This window comes from Saccoglossus kowalevskii, chromosome 16 (genome assembly GCF_978046115.1).
Source record: "Saccoglossus kowalevskii chromosome 16, keSacKowa6.1, whole genome shotgun sequence".
Classification (NCBI taxonomy): domain Eukaryota; kingdom Metazoa; phylum Hemichordata; class Enteropneusta; family Harrimaniidae; genus Saccoglossus; species Saccoglossus kowalevskii.
This window is the reverse complement of record NC_140656.1, coordinates 25015744-25043626: the sequence shown is the minus strand read 5'-3', so window position 1 is coordinate 25043626 and position 27883 is coordinate 25015744. Positions and strand designations below refer to the sequence as shown.

At 36.2% G+C, this 27883-nt stretch overlaps 2 protein-coding genes across 2 annotated transcripts in view; both read left to right on the top strand.

Moving 5' to 3' along the window:
• Positions 1-2386: 2386 nt before the first annotated feature.
• The window catches only part of LOC144347585 (uncharacterized), a 48520-nt gene continuing 23023 nt past the window's right edge, over positions 2387-27883 (top strand). Inside the window, exons 1-2 of the mRNA XM_085491271.1 lie at positions 2387-2798; positions 16590-16790. Coding sequence (XP_085347397.1) covers positions 2738-2798; positions 16590-16790 — 262 coding nt within the window. The 5' untranslated portion in view covers positions 2387-2737. The remainder of the gene's footprint in view (positions 2799-16589; positions 16791-27883) is intronic.
• On the top strand, positions 21978-27398 carry LOC146733787 (uncharacterized). Its single transcript, XM_085491270.1, has 2 exons — positions 21978-23041; positions 25257-27398. Exons 1-2 carry the CDS (start codon positions 22012-22014, stop codon positions 26315-26317), a joined length of 2091 nt encoding a protein of 696 aa, XP_085347396.1. The 5' UTR covers positions 21978-22011; the 3' UTR covers positions 26318-27398.

The following is a 27883-nucleotide window of genomic DNA, read 5'->3' as shown; positions in this document are numbered from 1 at the left end:
TAGTTTTTGGTAAATATTTATTCTTATTAATCACCTAATTAACATAAATAATTAACACTGATATCTCAATTACTGATCATCACATTTGAATAAAATTTGGTACATAAATGCTCTAGGACAATAGACAGGCCTGATTAATTTTGGGTTAAAATTTGTTCATATTAATTCTCTAATTAGCATAATAATTCATAATTTTTTGTTCTGTTCTGTTCATATTAGTTACCTGATGTATATAATTAGTTTTCAGCTTTTCCATCAATATCTCATGTACAAGTAATTTTGAATTAATTTTTAATGTGTCTTCAATACTCTCAGCACACGGGAGTTCTTTCTAAGCTTTCTTTGATCTTGATTTATTCTGCAGATATCGGTAAAATGTAGGTAAGGCTTTGGCGAAATTTGAAGGAGCAACTAATATTCTTCAACCTGTTTTTTTTTTAGATTTTATTTTTCATTCTTTTCGTCTGTTTTTTCGAGTTTAAAAAATGTGAGCTGGCTGGAGCCTTCATCCCTTGTCTATTTCTTACACTAGATACCAGCCGATACCCCTCTCCCCCGCTCATAGAGACTGCGTACTACAGTTGATTATAGTTCCTGGGCTCCCTGTGGTAGGACATGAACGTGCAGCCAACGTCGGTTTATATCTAAAACCGGGCCCGTATACAAAGTTCGCAAAAAAACGTTCAGTCCATAGAAGTCACTTTATTTTATAGCTAGGACGTATTCTGCTGTTAAATTTATTATTTCCAACCGTTTTGCGATAGTATTTTCTAGATTGAAGCATGGAGACAAAAAGCTCCATGATTGAAGGCAGCATTTACAGTTCATTCATAGTTCAAAGTTGCGTTGGGATTACGTTGATAGAGTGTAACAATGTTGGCGCCAGTGATCTCTTACCAGTGCGCAACGTAGCCAAAATAAAACATGATCATATAAACACTGCTATTTATAATATTATAAAGACTGGTAGGAGGTAATAAATTTGGGGCGAAAGTATTCAATAATCAGTTTTTGGCTGTTGCTATGGCAGCGGTGAGCGAGAATTTTTTTTTTTCAATTAGTGACAGTATGACCTGCCTGTCAAGTATGAACAAAATCAGCCAAGCCAAAAACCCCACAGAGCAGTTAAAAACCGTTGCTGGTGAAAAGTTATCCCAACTTTGAGGTCAACTTTCAACCATTAAATTTATGCCCACACTCAAGCTGAGTAGGGTTAGCTACTTAATCCTAAAACTGTAGGGTGAGACACATTTGGCGCGAAGGTATTAAAACAAATCAGTTTTTTGGCTGTTGCCATAGAAACGGTGGGCCAGAATTTGTTTTCAGATTTTACGACCTAACTAGAGTGAAGGTGTGACTTGTCCGCCAAGTTTCTACCAAACGGCCCAGCCAAAAAATCACAGAAGAGTCAAATTTGTCGGTAATGAAAACAGATATCAAAAATTCAAATAGTAACTTAGTGCCCACACTCAAGCTGAGTTGAATGAGCTATGTCTGAGGAGTTTTATCCTAAATTTGTAGGAGATTGATTTGGCACGAAGCTATCCAGTTTTTCGGGCTGTTACTATGGCAGCGATAGGCCAATTTTTTTCTTCAGATTTTACCTAATAACTGGGGTGTTAGGGTGATCTGCCTGCCAAGTTTGAGGGAAATAGGCCAAGCCAAAACAATCACAGAAGAATTAATACGTGAATCCCCGTAAACCACACACACAGAAACACAAAATTGATTTTAAGGGCAATCCTAGCAGAACGGATCGCCAATAGTGAACAAAATTGTTCGTAAATATTACTGACCGCAAAAGACGCTCATCGCGAAGTGTCTTGTCACTATCTATAAAAAAATACAAAACACATTCCATTACGAAATATGAATTTGTTGAGGTGAAAATGAGTAAAAATATAATCATATAAAAAGCAGGAGCTGGTCAAGAAACACGTCCCCGGAATTGTGCCACTTTGTAGTACTACGAGGAACAGAGCTCGGTAGAAAGCAATCAACACTACACCATCGTTTGATTTTTCAATTGTAATCAATGAGGGCGCCCTACTAATTGTTTATCTGGAGACGAATGGCGGAAACAGTAAACGAAAGATCGCAAAGGTAAATTATATAATATAGTCAATGAAAACTATCGAGTTGCGCTTTTTTCTGTTGTTGTGTATAGCGACATGCGAAAAAGTCTCTTAAACAGTTCTAATTCATTCCGATGTAGTAGAACTGCGGTTCAGTTGTCGACCGCATACGGGGTTATTATTTAATACGGCTTGGTCCTGGTGACAGCTATTTTTTTCAGGCAAGTTGTATATGCTACGATTTCCATGGCAACGGTATGATCTAAGTGGTCACGTGAAACAAATCCCAGAGTTATTATGAATATACGCGCCGCTGTGGGAAACAGTTGTTAAAATACGTGATTTACAGCGCGAACGATCACTGCGTGCATATATGCATACCGAGTACACCGACTGACTGACTACAGGTGCTTTCTGAAGGCTGCGATTTCTTGTTCTGTATCAAGCTGCGACAGATCACTATCCCGCAGATCTTTGCAGGGATCTTTCCGCGATTCATCACGACTATATGTGTGTTCCATTGTGTGTCTCTTACGTCCACTGTGTCGTGGATGAGACATTATTTGCAAGTCGTTGTGATATGATGTGATACGATAGTGCTCCATGGCAGCGACTCACGAGACGTATTGCCAAGGCTGCACTTGCATAGACTAGACTGTCTGATGATGGGCTGCGGCTCTTCCTTGCACCAGCGATCATCGAGAAATTCCATTAAAATTAACGGTGAGTTTAAGTTGTAATGAAGTTGTATATATACAACGTTGAAAAGATTTAATTATAAATTAGCCAGTGTTAGTGTATAGGTTGTGTAGGTAATGGCAGTGTATTCATGCAGCTCTGTTATCAAAATTATAACCCTAAAAACTAAAATAAACAAAGATCTTATTTGTAAAATTAGAAAGCATAGTGTTTGCTGCAAGAAATATTTAACCATTGTCTTTTCAATGAAATATTGTTGTAAATCGTTAAATGTGAAATTTTTTCCATGTATTTGTTGTGTCTTCCAATAATGTCTGCATTGACCAACCTTGACTTCAAATGTTACTTGGTAACATTTCCTGACTTTGAAATAGCTCTTAATGTAGGCGAAGGTATTTGTTATTATTATACATCTGCCAGTAAATATGGTAGAATTCATCCAGCCGCAAATCGATGTACGAAAGTGTTATGGACGCCAAACGAGTGTCACCAAAACAACACTGTGTATTCGATGAACGCAAAAATATTTTTGTGGGTATTTTCAGGCTCAATAATGTGCTATACATGTTTTATAATGGGCAATTTTAATGTATTTTAATTATGGGTAGATCAAAACCATGTTCCTCTCTCTGAACTATTAAAAAAGTACAAAATTAAATCATTCAATTTGCTTCGCACATTACACGAGATTTCACAGTGAAGGGAAATCCTCTATTATCAGAGTATGACTAATTAAATTATTTTCGATAATCCTTGATAATAAACAGATTGCTTCTATAGTACTCTACCTTAAGGATATAATTATTATTTTTGAACTCACTTGGAAGTCGGTCGTCCCCTGTTGCAGTGCTTCAAGGAAATCAGCAAGTAGCATGCAGTGACGTACATCATTTGTTGTTCATTGGTAAGAGCGGATACATTCAAGGGCATACAGCCTAATACATGGTCTTAAATTATGCGTATAACACTCATGCTCTCTAATAAACAGTAATCCCTCATTGAGGGTAAGCAATACATGAATTCGATTTTTTTTTTTAAATTAGTAATTCTTAACTGAAGGTGAAGGTGAAAATAGTTCTCTGATTAATACTTATCATACAAATAAATTTATTATAAATTTCAAAATTTTACATCAGTAGATTAGTTTTTCTTCGACATGTTTACATAAGTATGTTTATTTTTTATTTTTAGCATATACATTTTACGTTTTTTTTATTATTAAGTATATTCAAAATAAGAGTTTATACTGTTTCCCAACAAAATATTGGATTTTTTTATTGTTTTGTACGGAGAATGTTAGGGTAATTCTTGATGCATATGATGAAAAAATAAATAAATTCCAAAATATAAAATCTCAACTTATCGAGGGTTGCAACGTACCGAGGGGTCTCGTAAAAGTGGGTTTATGCATTGATATTGGATAAAAAGCACATGTACACACATGGGTTTATTTATAGTACGTTTTTTCTATTGAACAACATCACAGCGTACATGGATTCAACTCATTGCAGTGAGTTTTATAGAGCTTTATCAAGCTTTATCAAAGGGGAATGGCTGTAAAGTTGCAATTTCATACCCCCATCAACACCTTGAGTCAGGTCGCTGCATCCTTCGTATCTCTTAAGTGACGGCCAGTATGTGTTAGTGGTCTCCTCCAGCCCTTTAACGCCAATTAAATACACAATGTGATGACACATTTAGTTCTTCTACTTCAAAACTGTGGGCAAAACACAATCAAATTTTTAGTAGCCATTCAACTAGCCGAGACCTAGCCGACCACGATTTACTGACGCGTGAGGGGTCAACTTACACGTTCGGTGACGTGCTTAGACATCATAGCTAATTATTAAAATTAACTTATGATTCATAATCGTAGAACTTCACAAAGTCAGGGGTCAACTTACACATTCGATGACGTGCTTAGACATCACAACTAATTATTAAAATTAGCATATGATTCATAATCGTAGAACTTCACAAAGTCAGGGGTCAACTTACACATTCGATGACGTGCTTAGACATCATAGCTAATTATTAAAATTAGCATATGATTCATAATCATAGAACTTCACAAAATCACGATTTTTCAGTTGCTTTGACACTTACAGTTGGTCATGTGATACAAAGGTTATCGTATATCACTAATATTCGTAAAGCTGGATGACAACCGTAGCGCCATGGGCAGCATTATATTACTCACAGTCAGTTCATGGATAATACTAGCCGATGACGTCACTCGTATCACTCTACGAACAAGTGATATCAGGTGATAAGCTCACAGTATTCAAACTCGTGGGGATTGTGAACACATCACAAAAGTCTAACTCATCCTCAAGGAGAAAACCTATAAAATACAGCTTTAGTATGACATGATAAGTCAAATTGAAAGGATATCCCCGTATAACGTTATCACTCAAACATCATAGCCATCTGTTGTATCATGTCACCAACCGCATCTTGTGATGAAGTAGATGAAATTAATAAATTAAAATGTCTTTCAGACCTTATTTAGCATCACATTAAACAAGACTGTAACAAAATTTTAGACAATTTACAGAGGTTTTAGACCAAATTAAAGATCAAATATATATAATATGTCTTGAATATTTAATATTTAGTTTGCTGATTACCTTACAAAACCCAAGTATGATCATGTTTACTGCAAATTCTTTACATTTTGACACAATTTGGGATAATAAATTTATTTTATTCTAGACTTATTGAAATCTTGTGAAATTTTGGATAGGCAATACATTTTAGATAGGGTGAGTTTATCGGAATCACACATATCTTTCTATTTGGGCATGTAGGTTATGGTTATGGCATTGCATACCAAAAATAAATTAGGGTGACCATACAATTTTTCAAGAGTTAAAATACAAAAAGTTTGGTTTTCTATCATGACATCATTTTTAATGTATGTCTCGAAATTTTTGCTCAAAGAAATGTAAATGTCTTAATATTATTAACATATTTGAAAAACTAGTTTCTAGTGTGACTATGTTTGAAACCGTTATAATTATTCATTTTGAAGTTCTGTCCCACAATGCATTGCACAAATGCATAGTAGCATGATCAGTGCACAAATTAAATTCCCCTAACCTTTTCACTACCAGTTTCCTATTTTTATCACAAAATAGACCCTTTTATAGTCTGCACTTTCCTCCAGAAGATTCGGGAAAAAATAGCCAAATTTTTAACATAAAATCTAAAAAAAATTATCTGACACAAATATTGTCTGTTGGCTCCAAAATTTGGGTTCATTTCCAGAAATATTGAAGAATTTAAGAAAAAAGTGCAGAATAATTTAGGCAAGAAAGTGGTGGTGAAAAGATAAAGGTGTATATGTTGCAAATAACATAGACACATTAGGTTAACTCTGTGTTATTGTATGTGTGGTAATCGATAATTATAACAGCCTAGAAACTTGTTGTAAGTATCTGCTCACATTTGTGACTGAAAAATTTTAAAATATACATATGTGCGAGTAAACACTCATTAATACCGTTTTTTGAATTTAAAGTGTACATTTCAGGTTTGAGGAATATTTTGCTCCAATTTTTCTTTTTTTATTGATTATGAACATTTATATATACTTTGACTGATTGTTATATACTTATCATTAGTATGTTTGTCTCGCATTGGAGTAAATCCCAATAGTCATGATACTGTCTGCTTGCTGGCAAATGAGACTCTTTTCTGTCTGACATTATACTCACAGCAAAAGCATTTCATTGACTTTCTCTGTGGCAAAAAGCACTGTATGTCAGCAGTTGCACTTGCAAGTTGCAAAAAAAAAAGTCAGGAGACAAAAATGACATTCAATATCTGGAACTGTCCCGTGGCTGGCACAAAAACCTTTGAAAAATAAAAATTATGGAATATACTGGGTTAATACTACAGGCACCATTTAATCCTATACTGTAGAAAGGTTAATTATTCACTGGGTTTTAATTTTGATTATTTTGCTGACTGGAAAATGCTCTTAAAATTAAAACCCAGTGAATATGTAAAATGTAGCATAGAACACATTATTTAAATGATAACACTGTGAATTTAAAATCCACTGAATATGCCTGAAATGGTAAATCAGCGAAAATTAAACCCAGTGAAAATTAGTCGTTTTACAGTACATATTATATATGTTTAATATCTGTCCTTACATTGGAGAACCCATCTTTCCTCTACACAATCATGATGTTATCATGTCTATATAAACTGTAATCCTGCGAGATCTCTTAGTGAGTTTGTTTTGTAGATTATTATTGATAAGCAAACAAATAGAAAATTTATAATAATACAATAAAACCTGTGTATAGCAAATATCCAATGAAATGGTCTTTATAGACAGGTGGTCTTTTTGGAGGGGTTTATTTTTGTAGGGATTACTGACTCATATTTGAAAAAATATTTGTCCATATATGAGTTTATTAAATCAAAATGAAATATGTTTTAGTTTCATAAACAGTATGCCAATTATTATTTGGTGTCTATAACGAAGACGAATCTTCAAAAATATTTCTGAATGGTTGGTCAAATAAGACAGATGGATTTTATACATAAGTAGCATATACATAGGTTGAAGATGTCTTAAATGGTCACTATAGGCAGGTGTTCCTTATAAAGGGGTTTATTAAACAAGGGTTTGACTGTAGTACAACTTAAACACATTTATTGCTTGGAAATTTGGAATCGGTGTTAAATATTTTTTAATGTTACAAATTCAGATAAAATTGTTTTAGATATTCTAAGTAAACCAATTTCTGACTTGTTTTATTTTGTGTAATACAATCACAAATACATGTAGTAGTAGTTATAGTAGTAGCAGCAATAACTTCTCAGGTTCTAGGCAACAAGTGTTGCTGCTTTATCACAATATCATTAGAGAAACATTTTTGAAAGTTTGGCAAATTGCCAAATTTTGTAGCAATAGACATCTCATTTGCATAACTAAGATCCATTCACATTCATGAGTTTTCATTTGCATATTAAAATGGCCTTAGATCAAAAATCTGTTAACATTGATAGTGGGGAAAATTATTATGATGATGATTATAACACAAAAAATATATAAACAATTATAAAAATGCAATAGAGGTTGAAAAGTAGTTGTGATTAGCGATTTAACATAAATTGAAAATAAAGAATAGTACTGAGACAGTCAAAAAATTATCCCTCATTATTATACATGTACTTATTTTTATTTCAGTTATTTGGCAATGTTTTTTCTTTTTACGTGATTCAAGATTTTTTCATTGACAAATAAAGTATGGAATTACATACATGTGACTATATATAGAACCATAACATAATTCAGATTGTGTTGACATTAAAATATAAAAGTATAATTACACAATTAATTGAACTAAAAATAGTATATCAGTCAAACCTGTGTAACTAGACTTGTATGTTGTGTTTTACAATCAATTAAAATGAAAATATCATATTATGTCAAAACGTTTTGTGTCATGTGGTTAATCTTACTGAGCATGTACAGTGTCGATTTCACGATAGAATAGGAAGGGAGGTTGATTTCATAATTTTTTTTTTTTACCAGTTTTATAGTTTTCTGTGATTGCTATCTCTTCTGTATTTTAATCTATGTATAGTATATGAATATACCAAGACTTAGTTCATTATTACAGTATGAAGTAATAAACAATATTTTACCATATTTTCTTTATTAGAATTGAATCTTTAATGGATAGATGCACACTTAAACTGAATTTATTTGAACTGATTTTATTATATACTGACTCGTTAAAATATGACTTTATTATTTTTAACCAAAGTGGTGTTCTTTTTTCACAATCATTTCATAAACAGGCATCAAAATCAACATGTGTGATTCAAAACTAAAGCTAAAACACTTAAATCTTTTCATAAAACTGTGAATTTTTGATGATTGGAGCAATAGTAAATGTAACCCCGCTTTGATGCCGAAATCAACTGCTGCATGATTGATATTTCCAATAACTTTCTATTCTATTCATAGTTGCCTAGCAACTGCAGTACCCAAAACTCTTCCCTTGCACAACTTGAGGCAAAGATGTGAGATATTTTGTTTTCAATATTATAGGTGTTTGTGTGGCATCAAATTCTCATGAATTGTCTATTATAAAATGACCTATGTTTGTTTTGTTTAATTTTGATTACATTGTATATTTTGGGTATTGTTAGACTCAGCAAAGTAACATGAGTTGTTGTGTCTGGTGAGAACATTACTGTTTTTAATGCTATTTGAAACAATTAAAGTCACTGAAGTAGCTCTTCATGATCTATGCAATGTACTGTAAACAGCGACAAGTGTAATGCAAACATGTACGTCTCGTTTATATAAAAAAGCATTTGGGTTATGTTCACTGCCACTCATTGAGCATACTGCTAAAAATTAAATGGATATATCAATTGTTGTCAATAAATTGCGGTTGCCCGGGCAACCTGACTTGAGTGTATGATATGAAATCTGATATTCTAATTTTCTATTGTTGGTTTTTTAATGGGTGTAGGAAATGATGTCTATTTTATCAGATGCTGTACGTGTCTGTGTGGGAGGGGTTGGGGGGAGGGTAATTTGTTCTCATCTATTAGTCATTCGGAGCATACATAAAAAAAGTGTCTGAGTGATCTCTAGCTGTGTTACTATTTTTTCCATATTTTGATTGAAAGCTATACCCCATGATGCCTGGAAAAAAATATTTAACATGTTTCTGAGGCCAAATAAAATAAAATAATATCCATTTTTTGGAAAATAAATAAGTTTATTTTATGCAAATGAGCTCAATCTTACCTAATAACAATAATAATAATAATAATCACTTTATTATTATCTTTAAAAATTTACAATTTTCTATCAGCATATAGCAAAAAAAAACCCAAAAACAAACAATGAAATAAAATTAAAAATCACTTGTAGATAACATTAAGTATTACATTTTTCATTTCTTACTAAGAAGGCATTGTGTATAAATTCTCCTACAGATTTGATAATATTTTTTTATCTGTGCTTTGCAATAAATGAATGAATTTTTGGGAATTGGTTTGTATTTCAATGGGAAACCTTACTGTCGACAAATATTTTCAAAGAGATAAATATTTAAGTAATTCTGTGAAAAAGTGTAGTTCATCTTCTAAAATGCAATTTAACTGTTGTTATTCCACCAATGTTTTGATTACCGGTATGTAGTGAATGACTAGTACTTGAATATATTCTGAAAACTAACTTAGATTTCATTCTCACATTTATAGTATACCATTATTAATGAGTACAACTCATTGGAAAAAATATTTGTCACCGTCTGTTATTGGAAACACCAAATTTATTTAATTTGGCCTGATCAATGCCTACATCATTTAAATATGCCTGTGTCACAGCCTTTTTTGAAGCTTTTTATCAGAATCTATGAATCTAATTTTCATGAGTAATAAAAATAAACGCACAATTGCACAAAAAATTTAACAGAATATTCAACAACAAAAATTCTGGGCCTAAGATTCACAAGCAGCCAATAATCTCAGTGCAACAAAAGCATTCCTTTCATCTTTATAAATATCTATTAATTTCACAATTCAAAATGGATTCAAAATGGTCCACCCCAGATGACATAAGGGATCAACCATTTGAAATTAATTGGGGGGGGGGTGCAATTTTTTTTGCAGTGTTTTATGTGTCCATTTTTATTTTTCTTGAATGTGTCAACAAGTTTTCCTGCAACAATTGCATGAATTTTTATCTTGCTATCTAGCTTACAAATCCGCCACCTCACCTCATGATTTAAAATGGTTGACCCCTAAGCCATTGCTATTGCAGCCATTGTTGTGATTGATTGGTTGTTGAGGGACTGTGGTGTGAACAGTGCTGAGCATACAACAGACAGGCAGTGTAATCAAATTTCATTTTCTGGAAACACGTTTGTGATAGCTAGTCTCTTCTTGATTAATAACTTTGATTTGTCATACTTAACCTTGTCTGGATTTGACATTTGAGATGTCGCTTTGACCTTTCATCTGCGTGTTTATAAAGCCATACAAGCATTTTAAAGGCAATTCATTAACTATACATGCATGCATACAGGTAAAGGGAATGTAATTGGTGCTACCATATGTGCCACAGAAGGGCAGCAAAACGCAATATGTGTTCTTCAGATTGAGCTTTCTGTGGCTAACTACTTCATGGGTAGTACTTGAAGTCATGCAGACAATAGATCATGTTTTGCAGTGTCATGAGGTATTTTTGTTTGAGTGTGTTGTCTCATTCGTACATGTAGCCAGTTGTGCAATAAAGTAAAAGGAATATTACTAAAATCAATCTCTCACACTGCTGCCTATAGAAGGTAAATATTTACAATGCAAAATCCTGGAAAAGAAGCATTCATTTTACACATTTGCGAATACCGCTATATGTATTAAATTAAAAAAACTATAATTATATTTTTATTTTTTTTTGTAAACCGGTTTTAAATCTATTGTTAGGTAGTACATGCTCATATTTTGAAGGAAAGATGAATTGGCGACGAGAATTAATTAATTGTAAGCCCTAGTGATAGAAGCTGGTATATGTGAAATGCATACAAACTACAACATACAAATTGTATTTTATTAAATGTCAGCTTTTATTATCAGAATCTCATTTTCTGTAAGTGTTTTTTTTATTTCAGTGCAGTTTACATAAAATAATAGGTCAATGAGTTAAACAGTCATCAAGTGGTCTTTTACGAAAGGTCATGAAATCAATTTTTTATTACCTAATAACCATTTGCACCTGGAACTTATAAATACATTGTACATGTGCTGTAGATTGATACTAGTGTGTACGTGTCCTGCAATGTAGCAACTCAGCTACTCAGAGAACTCATTTGATACTAGCATGCATCCTGCAATGTAGCAACTCAGAGAACTCATTTGATACTAGCATGTATCCTGCAATGTAGCAACTCAGAGAACTCATTTGATACTAGCATGTATCCTGCAATGTAGCAACTCAGAGAACTCATTTGATACTAGCATGTATCCTGCAATGTAGCAACTCAGAGAACTCATTTGATACTAGCATGTATCCTGCAATGTAGCAACTCTGAGAACTCATTTGATACTAGCATGCATCCTGCAATGTAGCAACTCAGAGAACTCATTTGATACTAGCATGTATCCTGCAATGTAGCAACTCAGAGAACTCATTTGATACTAGCATGCATCCTGCAATGTAGCAACTCAGAGAACTCATTTGATACTAGCATGCATCCTGCAATTTGGCAACTCAGAGAACTCATTTGATACTAGCATGCATCCTGCAATGTAGCAACTCAGAGAACTCATTTGATACTAGCATGTATCCTGCAATGTAGCAACTCAGAGAACTCATTTGATACTAGCATGCATCCTGCAATGTAGCAACTCAGAGAACTCATTTGATACTAGCATGCATCCTGCAATGTAGCAACTCAGAGAACTCATTTGATACTAGCATGCATCCTGCAATGTAGCAACTCAGAGAACTCATTTGATACTAGCATGCATCCTGCAATTTGGCAACTCAGAAAATTCATTTGATACTAGCATGCATCCTGCAATGTAGCAATTCAGAGAACTCATTTGATACTAGCATGTATCCTGCAATTTGGCAACTCTGAGAACTCATTTGATACTAGCATGTATCCTACAATTTGGCAACTCAGAGAAATCATTTGATACTAGCATGTATCCTGCAATGTAGCAACTCAGAGAACTCATTTGATACTAGCATGTATCCTGCAATGTAGCAATTCAGAGAACTCATTTGATACTAGCATGTATCCTGCAATTTGGCAACTCTGAGAACTCATTTGATACTAGCATACATCCTGCAATGTAGCAATTCAGAGAGCTTATTTGATACTAGCATGTATCCTGAAATTTGGCAACTCTGAGAACTCACTTGATACTAGCATGCATCCTGCAATGTAGCAACTCAGAGAACTCATTTGATACTACCAGGTAGCATGTATCCTGCAATGTAGCAACTAAGAGAACTCATTTGATACTAGCATGCATCCTGCAATGTAGCAACTCAGAGAACTCATTTGATACTAGCATGCATCCTGTAATGTAGCAACTCAGAGAATTCATTTGATACTAGCATGTATCCTGTAATGTAGCAACTCAGAGAACTCATTTGATACTAGCATGTATCCTGCAATGTAGCAACTCAAAGAACTCATTTGATACTAGCATGCATCCTGCAATTTGGCAACTCAGAGAACTCATTTGATACTAGCATGTATCCTGCAATGTAGCAACTCAGAGAACTCATTTGATACTAGCATGTATCCTGCAATGTAGCAACTCAGAGAACTCATTTGATACTAGCATGTATCCTGCAATGTAGCAACTCAGAGAACTCATTTGATACTAGCATGTATCCTGCAATGTAGCAACTCAAAGAACTCATTTGATACTAGCATGCATCCTGCAATTTGGCAACTCAGAGAACTCATTTGATACTAGCATGTATCCTGCAATGTAGCAACTCAAAGAACTCATTTGATACTAGCATGTATCCTGCAATGTAGAAACTCAAAGAACTCATTTGATACTAGCATGCATCCTGCAATTTGGCAACTCAGAGAACTCATTTGATACTAGCATGTATCCTGCAATGTAGCAACTCAAAGAACTCATTTGATACTAGCATGTATCCTGCAATGTAGCAACTCAGAGAACTCATTTGATACTAGCATGTATCCTGGAATGTAGCAACTCAAAGAACTCATTTGATACTAGCATGCATCCTGCAATTTGGCAACTCAGAGAACTCATTTGATACTAGCATGTATCCTGCAATGTAGCAACTCAAAGAACTCATTTGATACTAGCATGCATCCTGTAATGTAGCAACTCAAAGAACTCATTTGATACTAGTATGCATCCTGCAATGTAGCAACTCAAAGAACTCATTTGATACTAGCATGTATCCTGTAATGTAGCAACTCAAAGAACTCATTTGATACTAGCATGTATCCTGCAATGTAGCAACTCAAAGAACTCATTTTATGCAATGTAGCAACTCAAAGAACTCATTTGATACTAGCATGCATCCTGCAATTTGGCAACTCAGAGAACTCATTTGATACTAGCATGTATCCTGCAATGTAGCAACTCAGAGAACTCATTTGATACTAGCATGTATCCTGCAATGTAGCAACTCAGAGAACTCATTTGATACTAGCATGTATCCTGCAATGTAGCAACTCAGAGAACTCATTTGATTCTAGCATGTATCCTGCAATGTAGCAACTCAAAGAACTCATTTGATACTAGCATGCATCCTGCAATTTGGCAACTCAGAGAACTCATTTGATATTAGCATGTATCCTGCAATGTAGCAACTCAAAGAACTCATTTGATACTAGCATGTATCCTGCAATGTAGCAACTCAAAGAACTCATTTGATACTAGCATGTATCCTGCAATTTGGCAACTCAAAACTTCATCTCTGTGCAAATACCGTACCCTGCAAATGTGTGTGATTATATCACATACATGCTCACTGGTTTAAAGCCATATACTTTCCTATGCTTATAATAAGCTTGCAAATATGAACGATTAATATATCACATATATACCCACCATTGTAAACCTATATACATTCCTGTGCAAATAGCCTTCAAATTCGAGTGATTGTAATGTAGATTCTAAATGAATGTGTGTCATTTTATTACTGAAACTACATTTATCAGTTTAATTTTACGAGGTGAGATTGTGCCGTCCATCCCCAACACCCCATTGAACACCTATAGTAGACAGTCATTTTAGGAAGCAGAGTAGACGGCATCAGATTCACAAACTCTTTATTGCTGCTAAGAACATCTAAAGAATTTCAAACACTTTACAGTCACATTAGGAAATGTTGAAAGCTTTTATAAATCATTATTACATAGATGAAACATTTTGAAACAAAAAAACGAAACAAAAAAAACACTTATTCTTTATTATTTGTATTGTCTGATAATTAGGTAAATTTCTTTTTTTATACATTTTTAGATTATTTTCACCATTTTTTAGTCAGGGGTATGACTTGAAGGGGCATTGAACTGTGGAGTTTAGGGTATACAAATGTATTTCACTTTCTTAATGAAATTTTAATCAAGTCTGAACACAAATTTGAACTTTCCTACCTGCCTATTGTTTTTTTATGACGATTTAAAAAAATATTAAAAACATTTTCCCCATTTCCTGTAGAGAGCCACTGCTGCCATTCCATACACAAAATTGGAATTGGTGAGGTAAAAATAAAAAAATATGATTTTGACTACGTAAATGACAGAGCTATTTGTCTAAGGTAAAAATAAGTAATATTGAAAAATCCAGTATAACGTTAATGTAAATGTTCGTTTCACAATGCACTTCTATAGGAAATGTATTTCTAATAGAGAAAATACTGTATATAAAGAAAAAAACAATATTATAGTCGGGAAACAGTTATATAATGATTACCAGCAATTGTGGAGAAATGTAGAAGATTAATCTCCGAAATGAGACGACTTGTATAATGTGAAGCTTTGTAGGGATTTAAAACTTTGAATCAGCGAGGCTGATCTCCATTCTCTAATATCGTCTGGCACCAATGTTATTTGTTTTCTCAAATTTTCCGCTCTGCAAAGCATTTTACTTGACAGCATTGTGACGGTCATAACTGGTGTTATGATGTTCAATTTATTTCTACCTTGACCCATGTAATACGTATTTAAAACGATCATAGAACAAAATTGTGTTTTGATATCTTTCTTGTCATGAACATTTTCATCTACATGTACATCACCGTCCCTCAACACCGTCCCTCCCTTTGAGGGACGGTGTGTACATGTACATGGCAGAGTATGTCAATGATTAAAATTTAATGTCATAGTATAACTGTATAAATATCGATGACAGACTCAACACTGTTGCATGGTATTTGTGATGTTGATAGAGAATAAATTCATATTTAATTGCATGCCAGCTTGTCCATTTCACTTTTTCGACTTCTTAAAAAGCATCAGCTACAGTATATGGGGTTTATAGTCATTCCAAATTCTCTCTCAGATTTGTTGATTTTGTGGCAAAAAAAAAAATACCTTCAATTCTATAATTTCAGTGATTTTTGGTAAAAATGTTATTTTTGATACCTCATTGAAAAGCTCTAGTCACATTGCCTTGATATTTGTATTGTTGGTGCTGTTAGTGGACCTCAGTCAGATTTGTTTATTTTGTGAGGATTCTCTATTTTTGTTGTATATTTTTGGTAAAAGAATATTTCTGATGTATTTTATAAAACCTCTAGCCTGATTGTTTTGATATTTGATTCTGTAGGTGCCTTGGATAGAGCACTGTCCAAGTGATTTGATTCATTTCCCTATCACATTAATTTATTTATTACTGTTAATAATTTTAATTTTCTCATTTTACTGAATATTCTATTTATATGTTCTTTTTTTATATACACATAAACTATTAATTATTGAGTAATGCCAAAGAATAATGTACTCTATATAATCTTTATCAGTGTAGTTATAAAAGTACTGAAAATTCTCAGTTGTAGAAATGTTTAATATGGCTTTAGCGAAAACAAATTAATCCATATCGTCTGGAATTGATGGGTATTGTATCATTACATCTACTGTAGACAATCTACATGTAGGCTTTGGTTCAATGAAACTCACTGAACTCACAAACGAGCATTGTGAATCAGCCCCCAGATTGAAATGTTAACTCTGTATGTTGAGTTACTGTTATATGTACATACACGCACCACCATCCAGGCATATATAAATTCAATAATATATTTTCTTTCCATTTCAGTAATTGAGCCCACCAGCATTGCGCCAGAACCGAGTGATATCGAACCGTATTCTTTACGACGCGAAAGTTCAAACGGTGTCCATTCTATACCTGAAGAAGAGCAAAACAATATGGCTTCAACTACGACTAGTAAACGTACCAGCTTTGATGCGATGATCAGCTACCATGCAAGCGATGCTGATTTCGTAAAGTATTTATCAGGTGACCCTTAATCCCTGTCGTGACCTCCCTAATTTTTGCTTGCATCATAACTGTCTTGAATGGGCTGTAGGAATATATTGGATTTCATGTAGACCACGTGACAAATACAAACGTAACTAGGTGTTTCCAAAGATAAATTTATACTTTCTAAATCTGGGAGTAGAATGCTAAATGTAATTCTTCGTAAAATTACAGACAGAAACTGAATAATGCATAATAAAAAAATTTAAAGAAAAACAAGAGATTTTTCAGAATGGTAGTTAGAGGGTGATGTGACACCACATGAGGGCGCTGTTTCCTAACCAGTTCATGACAGTTGTTATGCAAAGTACATGCAGTAAAATCATGGTCATTTGATGATTACATTTATAATACTGTATTTTCTCTATTAGTAGTTCATGCATTTATTTACATGACAATGGTGAGTCTGATCAAAATAGGTAAAATTGTAATGATCTGATTACACTAAGTGCATTGCTAATAGAGCTAATATGATATACTTGCATATAAATGTTTTTGTCACATGACTGTTTTATTGACATGTAATACTTTATTTTTGCATGTATTTTATTTTATTTTTGTCCAATCCTTTTGTCCAATTGTTTTGTCTATTATTGTACTGTGAAACATACTATTTTTAATTATTTTTTAGTTTTACAGAGAAATTTTCTGAAGAACAAGTGTCTGAAATGTCATGAAAAAATTACACAATTTGCAATTTGTCAATCATTCGATTGGTATAACCCTTTCAGGTAATTCGTGTGCATTTGACCTATCGAATAACAGCGAAAAAAATTATCACATTCATTTCATAATTGTTACTGTAACGTAATTGTTGATTTAGAAAATTTTATCTAGTATGAAATATTTTTTTGGTCAAAAACTGTCTGAAAACATACAAAAATAAGTCTTTTTGGAATTATTCCCACACTTAGGAAGGAAGTCATTATAAAGTTAAAGCATTATTCGTCAGAATTTCTCAATATTTTGTGACATCCACAAATACCCATTTTACAACTACGAATGATTTTTTTCATCGTATTTACTCAAACAAAATTGTGAGATACATGTATGAAATCTTGAATGTTTGACAATGTGAAAGTATTCAGGTGATCATACTTTTTTATAGGGATTTTGTGAGCTACAGCATAGTCAATTTTTAATTGTAGCCAACAATACCGTATTAAGTGTAGTTGATTGTTTTGCTAAAATCACATCTAAATTTAGCACTTCAAAGTAGTTTTCAGTACATGGTACCTTGTAAATGTCAGACACTTATACTGTAAACGTATTAATTATTCAACCAGTTTTAATTATGCTGGTAAGTGCAATCTGTTAAGTTACAATTTCCAAATTACACTCTTTCACTGGAAAAACCCAGTGAATATGCTCAAATACCAATGAAAAGTAATGCTTTCACAGTGCATTAATATGTAATTATTAAATTGCGGAGAGCAAAGCTGTACTTCAAAAAAAAAATCCACGATCTCCTCTATAGGGAATCACATGGTCTGCCTCTTATTAGTTTAGAAAAATTCTGTTTCATACATCTTCATCAACATCTGTATTAGAGTGGGCTCAGCAGAGATGAATACAATGCATACCAAAGTGGTCTCAGCGACATTCTCCAATTACAACCTAGACAGTTATGTATCGCTCTGTACTTGATAGTTTGCATCTTTCAAAAGGATCCTTTCAAATCCAGTAATTATAAGCGTGAGTGTGTGCGAAAATATAGCTAATTTGAGATACCACTTTTAGGAAAATGGATTTTATTGGAAAGTTCTCAACATTTATATTAGAATTGAGATGCTTTTTGTATGATTCTACTAGAGGATGAGTATGTAGCTTGTTTGATTTACCAAGTTCCTTGGATTTGTTAACAAGGGAGACAAGCACTTGTAAAAAATTAGTCCAGATATTTTTTGATATGTGTCTAACATTCATGAAGCAGTTAGACTGTTACATTTTAATAATTAGGAAATAGAATTGCTGTTTTTTTTGCAGAGGTCATTTCATTTACAACACATGCACAGAATTATATGCTCAGCATCCAATTAAAATACGTTAAAATAATAAACAATCTTGACCACAAGATGGTGCATGCTCATACTCCACTAGAAGGTACTGCTCTTATGTTACCATGTTAAAGACAATGTCTGATTTTTTAGACTTCAAAACAAAGATTTGCTTCTTTGCTTATGAGATGTTCAAAAAAAAATTCATATTTCGGGAGGAAGAGGGGGGATCATTTTAACAATGTTTTCACGGATACCAAAAAAAACAAAATTAGTGAAAAAGAGTGGCCACTTTTGAACTGACAAGCTTGCCGACCAGAAACAAATAATTCACTGATTTATGTTTATTCAGTGATATTCTCGACACAAAAGTGGCTTTTCCTTCATCTTCATAAATATTTATAAATTTCACAATTCAAACTGAAACAAGAAGTTTCTGTTGGCTAATTGAATAATATTGGAATGTTTTCAAATGGTGCTGCACACTGCGATCGTTGATTGGCTGGTTTGATTCAACTTCCTTTGAAATTTATAAATATTTATAAAGATGATGAGAATGCCTTTGTTGCACATAAGTAGCTGCCTGACCACAAGAGGTCTGACACTTGTATACCACTAGAGGGCACTGGTCAGCCATTACCCTTTATATGTGGGTGTTTGTTTGTAACCTTTATGCTCATTTGCGGATAACTGACTGCGTGTCTCATAAATTTTGATGCAAATCTGTAAACAATGACAGATTGCGTGTGTTTGGTGTGATACGAACATTAACTGTTATCAATCAGTTTTATATGTCTTCTGTGATATAAACATATTTATTTTATATGACATCTTCCCACACAAATTCCTCGGTTCAAAAAATCTTGAAATTCCAATATGTGTTTTGATCAACAGTATAGTTTACAATGTAAATATATTTCTCTGTATTTGCTGTTTTAGAATCACCTCTCCAATAGAAGTACATATGAATAATTATTGCATGCATTAAACATACATTTTAAACTAAGATTAAAATTAAATTTATTTAGATCATAAATACATTTCTATCATTTCAGTAAAGTGAATGCACTACTAATAGAGCAAATACTGTACATTCCGGGCTTAAGCTATATTTAGCTGGTATAAAACTAGCTTAGCTTGCTTTGAGAACCACCACATATACCGTATCTAAATTGTAATCTGTCTATTAAAATATACCGGTACATAATTAGGTGAATACTACTAAGAAAGACTTGATGTTATTGATGTCAATGGTGTTCATTTATAAAGTGCCAGATTTTATGAAATGTCAAAGCCAGCTGCAGATGATAGTCTGCTTTGAAGTTACCTAAAGTTACATTTGGACTGTTCTGTATGTTATATGAAATGTAAAAGTTGTTTCCATGGAAACCATGCATTGTTTAATTTTATGGCAGAAAAAATTCTGGTTTTCGAAGGTTTAAATTAGTTTTTCACTACTAGAAATATTTGAGATGAAATGCCCTGATTTTGAATAAATTTATCACTCCCAAAATTAAAATTTTCTTTATACATGTAACATTAATTACTCATCTTGATCAATTGACCTTTGACAAATGAGGTTATTGCAAGGATACCACCAAGTAAGCACAAAGACACATACTGTCCGAGTCATGATTTTCTCTTCATAACCTTATTATTAAACAACTTACTGATACAATCATTGCAGAAAGCCCAGAACTGAGCAAAATAGTGAAAATTATGGTAAACTTTGTTTTAAAACACATACACAATCCTGTGTCTATTTTGCGTTGTTCCCCTCATGTATGTGATGATGTGTTCTCCTGTTTAACAGTAACAGTAGGCGGCAGACAGCATGTGACTTTTTGAGGTGAACATAAGGGTGTGCAATACGTTACTTCTCAACCTTTTCTCCTGACTGCATGACGCTCAGGGACACAAACTGCCATGTGTAAGATTGGCCCCAGCATGTGCAGCTTTAATGCTGTAGTCCTGCGGAAACAACTGCATCTTTTACAAGCACTGAGGATATGAACAGTACACAGATCCGTCCCCCCTCTCAATCCCATTCTCCCAAATACAAATGCCGTGGTCTGACAAGCGGGCAGAACGTACTCTTTTGTTTTGCACTGCTGGATCTGCAGCCAAACATCATGGGAGTTGTATCCACAATCTCCCTGATGATGGACAGAGATGCAGGTGTGTCGTATGTATATATAACAAATGAAATTCGTACTGAGAAATATTGTAATTTCATCTTCAGAAAACATTAAATTCAGGTGTATTTGAATTTAAAATGCATGAAATTAAGAACAGATCATCCAACTGGATCGCACTTCACAGAAAAAGGTTTGCAAAAATGATTACGTTTAGATGGAAACTCACTTTTATTTGCATTTATTATTCAAAGATAAAATATAATACAATTGATCAACTTTATAAATATATATTAAGGGCTTTATTTGTTTGTGTTATTGCTTCAGAACATACATGTATTGTTTTTGACAGATGTTATTCGAAAAGCTAATCACTATAGTTACTATTTGGAAGCGGTTAAAAATTTAAATTCATCACAATTAATTTAATTAATGGTTTGACATAAACATAACATGTTTATGCAATATTTTTTTCATTTTTATATATATTTCTAAAAGGCAGAGCATTTAGTCTAGGTGATGTTTGTCATCATTCCGCGTCCTGCATCCATTTTTTTTAAAAATGACTTCTTCTTGAAAACCATTAAATTTATTCCTTTTATAATTGGTTCATATGTTCCTTTGGTGGGCCTTTATATCTTCAATTTTCTATTATAATTGTAATTTGTGGTCAAAAATGTAATTTTTGACTTCTTGTTGACATCTGCTTTGATACTTGGTATATATGTGCCTTTTAACATTTGGTGAAGATATTTTGAATTCTCTAATTTTAGTGAATATTTTTGGTGAAAATGCTATTTTCAACTTCTTCTTGAACCCACAACTCAAATTGCTTTGATACTTGGTATATGTGTGTACCTTGGATGGACCTCTATTAGATTTGGATATTTTGTGATGGTATTTTCAACTTTGTAATTTTAGCAAATATTTTTGGTCAAAATGCTAGTTTGAATGAATTGATACTTGGTGTATATATACCGGTACATGTACCTTGGGTGGACCCATATAAAACTTGAATATTTTAGTATGATTATGAATATAATTTATAATCTGTGTTAATGCTCAATTATGACATGCATTGACCAAGCTGACATCCCCCTTTCATATTTTGACACCTCCCATGCCACATTGTACTTCATGCAATATTTGCTCACATTTCGTCCTTCAGTCGGATTTACATTAATTAACACCAGACTGTTCATTCGCTTATCCGTGCTCGCATCCTTTTCAAGCATCAGTTCATTTTGCCGCATCGTACGATACACATCGTCTCAGCAGAATTCCTTGCTAAAGCATCTCAGCCATTCATTTTGTCACAAATACCAGTTTTTCTTCACAACATCCAGTTCCAACATGCCTCGAGGACGCGGAAGATCTAACACCAGCCGTGGCGGTCGCAAGTCTCAACGAAATCGTCGTACTCCAGCTCGCTTCCAAAATGTTGCGACCATAGACGTAACTGACTCACCTCCGCAAGAATCGTCAGCACACAATGGAGATCCCACTGTACTACAGTCCACGAACTTCCCCAGCGATGTCATCACAGTTAGCAGAAGCGAACTCGCAGATCTCGTTCGTAGCCTACAACAGCAAGGAAACTGTCAAACGCAGCCGAATAATATTTCGCAACCGCCGGCTGCTCCACAACTGTCGGCAAGCCTCGTGTCATCACGCGACCCAAGCCAAACAACGCCATCAAGTTCGACGCCAACTGACTCTCTCACAAATAACAGCCTTCCGATTACCTTGCCAATAGCTAGTCAACATAATGCGATCGTACACATTAATACCGCTCATCAAGACAATTCGATGTTTCAACAACTTCCAGCTACTACAAGCCAAGCATCGCTAGCTCACGCTAATCCTAGTCAACAAAGTTTTGCTACCGGGGGTCATTTCAACGCAACCAACATGGCCGCTCCCATACAACGTTTCGCCGGTGAGGGCATTCTCACTTCCGCTTCCGGTATCAACACTGCGACACAGGCGATGCCGATGATGAACAATGCCAGCATTGCAGTTCCTCCTATCATCCCACCTGCAGACTTGTTTTTACCATACGTCGACCAGCAAATACTCAATCAACTAGCAAACCGGGGTAAGTTTGTTGATTTGTCCGATTTACACCCTGACTCAAGAAAACCAAATGCCACCCAGATCTCAAACACCCGAGTGGCTTTGGACTCTGACGATCCCTCAGTCGCTGTTCTCTCAAAACATGCAAAAAAGAATGAAATTCGCGATTTAGCAAACTGGCTGGAATGTTGGTCAACATTTGCTGCCTATAGGGCACATTATTTCCCCATGAGGCTGTACATTTATTCAATTACCAGCGTCACATCGCCAGCCGAGCTCTTGAGTTCAAGCCAGAAGCATGGGTCACCTATGACAAAGAATTCCGTCTAGATTACTCACGTTACCCTGGCCTACGGAACTGGAGTTTGCCTAACAACCAACTTGACTACAAATTCTGTCAACAAAAACTCCATCTGCTCATTCCAACATGTCCTGACTGTCATCAGAAAGGTCATACCAAACAGGAATGCCAACGAAGCAGGAATCCTTATACATGGGTGAACGAATCTGCTGACAATTATAACAATACAGTGTGCCGTAATTTCAATCAAGATCGCTGCGAAACTCCATGCCGGTATAATCGTCTCCACATTTGTTCGTCTTGCCACTCTGCAGGCCACACTGCCACTAGCCACCGCGATACCGAGACGAAAAACCAGCTTTTTCGTGGCTACACACCACGACCCTTTCACGCCAATGATCATGCCAGCTCACGTGGTCGAAAATATGCACCCAAGCACACCTCTTAAGCTCGATTCCTTTGCGCAAGAACTGCACGATCACCCGGACAAATCATTCGTACATGTAGCAGCCATTTTATTTGACATTTCTCATGGGGCTAACCTTGGATTTCGCGGCAAGCACTACCCAAGATCTACACGCAACGCCAAGTCCGCTCGCATCAACCCCTCTATCATCACAGAATCAATCCAAAAAGAACTCAAATTTGGTCACACTATCGGACCATTTAAACGTCCTCCCCTCAAAAACTTTGTCTGTAATTCTCTTGGCCTACGGCCTAAGAAAAGTGGGGGTTTTCGCATTATCATGGATCTCTCCCAACCTACACTTGACAGCGTCAATGACAATATCTCAAAAGAAGATCATTCATTGGTCTACTCACGCATCGATGATGCTGTAGCCTTCATTCACAAGCATGGCCATGGCTCCTTACTCGCAAAAATCGATGTTAAACACGCATTTCGCTTATGCCCAGTTCGGAAGGAAGACTGGCACCTGCTCGGTTTTTTTGGGAAGGATGCTATTTCTTCGACCGTGTGCTGCCATTTGGGCTTCGCTCAGCACCATACCTCTTCAACCGCATTGCTGATGCCATTCACTGGATCGTTAGTCATCGCGCAAGGAATACGGATTTTCTACACTACCTAGACGATTTCCTGACAGTTGGACCGGCAAACACTAACGCCTGCCAGCACAATATGGATGTTATGCTGCAAAGTTGTCACCACTTGGGGGTACCCATTGCTACAGAAAAGGTTGAGGGTCCCTGCTCTGTCATCACCTTTCTAGGGGTGGAGCTTGACACTGTCAACATGGTTATTAGACTACCTAAGGACAAGCTTGCGGATCTACTTGTCAAGCTGCCAAGCTGGTTGACCCGCCATACATGCTCGAAACGTGAATTGCTCTCCCTCATTGGATGCCTCAGTTTCGCATGTAAGTGCATACCAGCCGGCCGCATCTTCCTGAGGCGCATGATTGATATCAGCATGACAGCCACCAGTCTTTCTCAAGTCATAACACTCACTGACGAATTCTGGCACGACGTTCAATGGTGGTGTGACTTCTTGCCATCTTGGAACGGCACAGCATCCCTCCTCAACCCAAACTGGATACCGTCCCCAGAATTCGAACTGTTTACAGACGCCTCAGCAACACTTGGCTACGGGGCATTCTACAAGGGTCATTGGTTCGCAAACACCTGGCCTACATTCATTACAAATGACCCTTTATACTCTATTGCCTGGAAGGAACTTCTACCAATTCTACTCTCTTCCTTAATTTGGGGCCACTTGTGGTATGGTCTTCGAATACGGTTTCACTGCGATAACATATCAGTTGTCCAAATATGGAAAAAAGGCTCCTCATCATGTCCACGGATGATGCAACTTGTCCGACTGCTGTTCTTCACTGCAGCATCTAATAACTTTCACGTCATGATCTCACATATCTCAGGGTTTAATAACGATATCGCTGACTCTCTCTCTCGCCAACAGATATTGCGGTTTCAACGACTGGCACCTCAGGCAGACAGGGTCCCAACCAAAACTCCGGACCTGTGCACCCTCTTAACGGCTCCGATGTGCGACGTAGTCCCGTCAACCTCACACAACAAGCCTGCCACTACATCAACCTGAGCATTGCACCAGGTACACGACGGACATATCATGCGGGACAAACTCGCTATCTTCTCTTCTGTCGCATGTATGGAATGAATCCTTATCCACTAACGCAACGCTCAACGATTCTGTTTATGACACATCTCGCAACATCGTCACTTACCTATGGCACGCTAAAAGTTTACCTCGCAGCTATCATCCGTGCACACATCGAAGCTGGCTTCACCTCATCAATACGCGACGACCTCCTGCTTCACTTCACTATGCAAGGCATTAAAAGACATCACGGCGTGCCAAATCGTGTAAAACTCCCAATCACCATTGCACTAATGCGAATGCTTAAGAACACCGTCGCAAACCATCCCACTATTTGTGACCATGACAAAGCTATGTTGTGGTCTGCCTTTACACTGGCGTTCTTCGGCTTCTTGAGAGTCAGCGAATTTGTCGCACCCACGTCAATGACCTTCAATCCACAACGCACTTTACTGACGGCAGACATCACGTGCAACACAGACCTCGTCATTGCGCTCAAGGCGTCTAAGACAGACCCATTCCGCCGGGGATGTAACATCATCATCGCACCCTCACAGTCATCGGTCTGCACCGTGCAGGCATACCAGGCGTACAAAGCACTACATAGTTCCGTCGCTCACCTACCCGCATTCCAGTTCGCCAACAGTAATTTCCTCACGCGGCAAGCTGTTAGCAACCACATTCGAGACCTTCTCACTCGCGCATCTGTACCAGATGTTAACCGTTACACTACTCACAGTTTCCGCAGTGGTGCAGCCACGACAGCTGCCGACGCAAATCTTCCGGACTGGTTGATCAAGGCACTGGGCAGGTGGCGCAGCGACGCCTACCAGACGTACATTCGCACACCCCCCAGCATCATCCGCTCAGTTCCGGGTCACTTGTCACTTGCTCTTCCTTAACTGTAATTTCGACATTTGTCTTGAGATTTCATTTCGTTTTCGTTACATGTATTTGCAGTGTATTTAGTTTAATGTTTCATCGGTCTAACCATGCTTTGTTTTATCCTATCGCGATAGACTTTGTAACACATCATCCTGCCTTTAAATTTGGGGGTTTCCACCACAGACCAAGCAGACTTTACACGGGTACCCACGCTGTCCATCCCCCTGGGGTTGTGAGTCTATCTGCAGGCTCCCGCCAGGGGGACGCCAGCCATGACGCCCGCCTGTACAGTCTCTGCTGGTGGAAGGTTGCAACCAGGTACCACGCGCTCGGCGTCATGATGCAATTCACAGGCGAGTCGCATCATGGAGCTGTTCGCTGCGACGCCTGCGTCTGCAATTCGCTCCCCCTTCCACTTTTGCCAAAACCTTGTGTCTTGTGTCATTTATTGAAGCATTAATAGTATGATTATGAATATAATTTATAATCTGTGTTAATGCTCAATTATGACATGCATTGACCAAGCTGACATCCCCCTTTCATATTTTGACACCTCCCATGCCACATTGTACTTCATGCAATATTTGCTCACATTTCGTCCTTCAGTCGGATTTACATTAATTAACACCAGACTGTTCATTCGCTTATCCGTGCTCGCATCCTTTTCAAGCATCAGTTCATTTTGCCGCATCGTACGATACACATCGTCTCAGCAGACCTCCCACCCACCCATTCATGCAAAGGTCTCTATATACCAATTTCTATACCATTACCGATCTCACTCAAGTGTAACTCATGTTTATCTGCTCATGAACAACCTTAGCAATAAACAGGAAAGGGGGTTTCCACCACAGACCAAGCAGACTTTACACGGGTACCCACGCTGTCCATCCCCCTGGGGTTGTGAGTCTATCTGCAGGCTCCCGCCAGGGGGACGCCAGCCATGACGCCCGCCTGTACAGTCTCTGCTGGTGGAAGGTTGCAACCAGGTACCACGCGCTCGGCGTCATGATGCAATTCACAGGCGAGTCGCATCATGGAGCTGTTCGCTGCGACGCCTGCGTCTGCAATTCGCTCCCCCTTCCACTTTTGCCAAAACCTTGTGTCTTGTGTCATTTATTGAAGCATTAACATGATGATATCTTCAATTCTCTACTTTCAGCAAATATTTTTGGTAAAAAAATGATATTTTTAACTTCTTCTTGAAGTACCATGGGTGGACCTCTTTCAGATTTGTTCGTATTGTGATTACATCTTCAATTCTCTATTTTTAACAAATATTTAAATATGAAATTTTTGATAAAAAATTGTATTTTCGACTACTTCTTGAAAACTACCAGCTTAATTGCTTTGATACTTGATATACATGTTCGCCTGAGTGGACCTCCATAAGATTTGTTGATTTTGTGACAACATCTTCAATTTCAAGTCACAAGTTCACTTCATCACCACCAGAGCCTGGATGTTTGTTTTCTTTTCACAGTATGCTTTCAGTGCTGGCAGCTTATACATGTAGCTATGCACAGTACTTCCCTTACAAAACTGTTGGAACCACATACACATACATACACCAAAGGGGTAAT

Bases quoted from the DNA above. Each gene is read 5' to 3' on its own strand.
- LOC146733787 (XM_085491270.1), top strand. From the start codon at position 22,012: ATGACATGCATTGACCAAGCTGACATCCCCCTTTCATATTTTGACACC. The intron at 23,042-25,256 runs GTAAGTTTGTTG...TCTCGCCAACAG, and splicing joins CAATCAACTAGCAAACCGGG to ATATTGCGGTTTCAACGACT.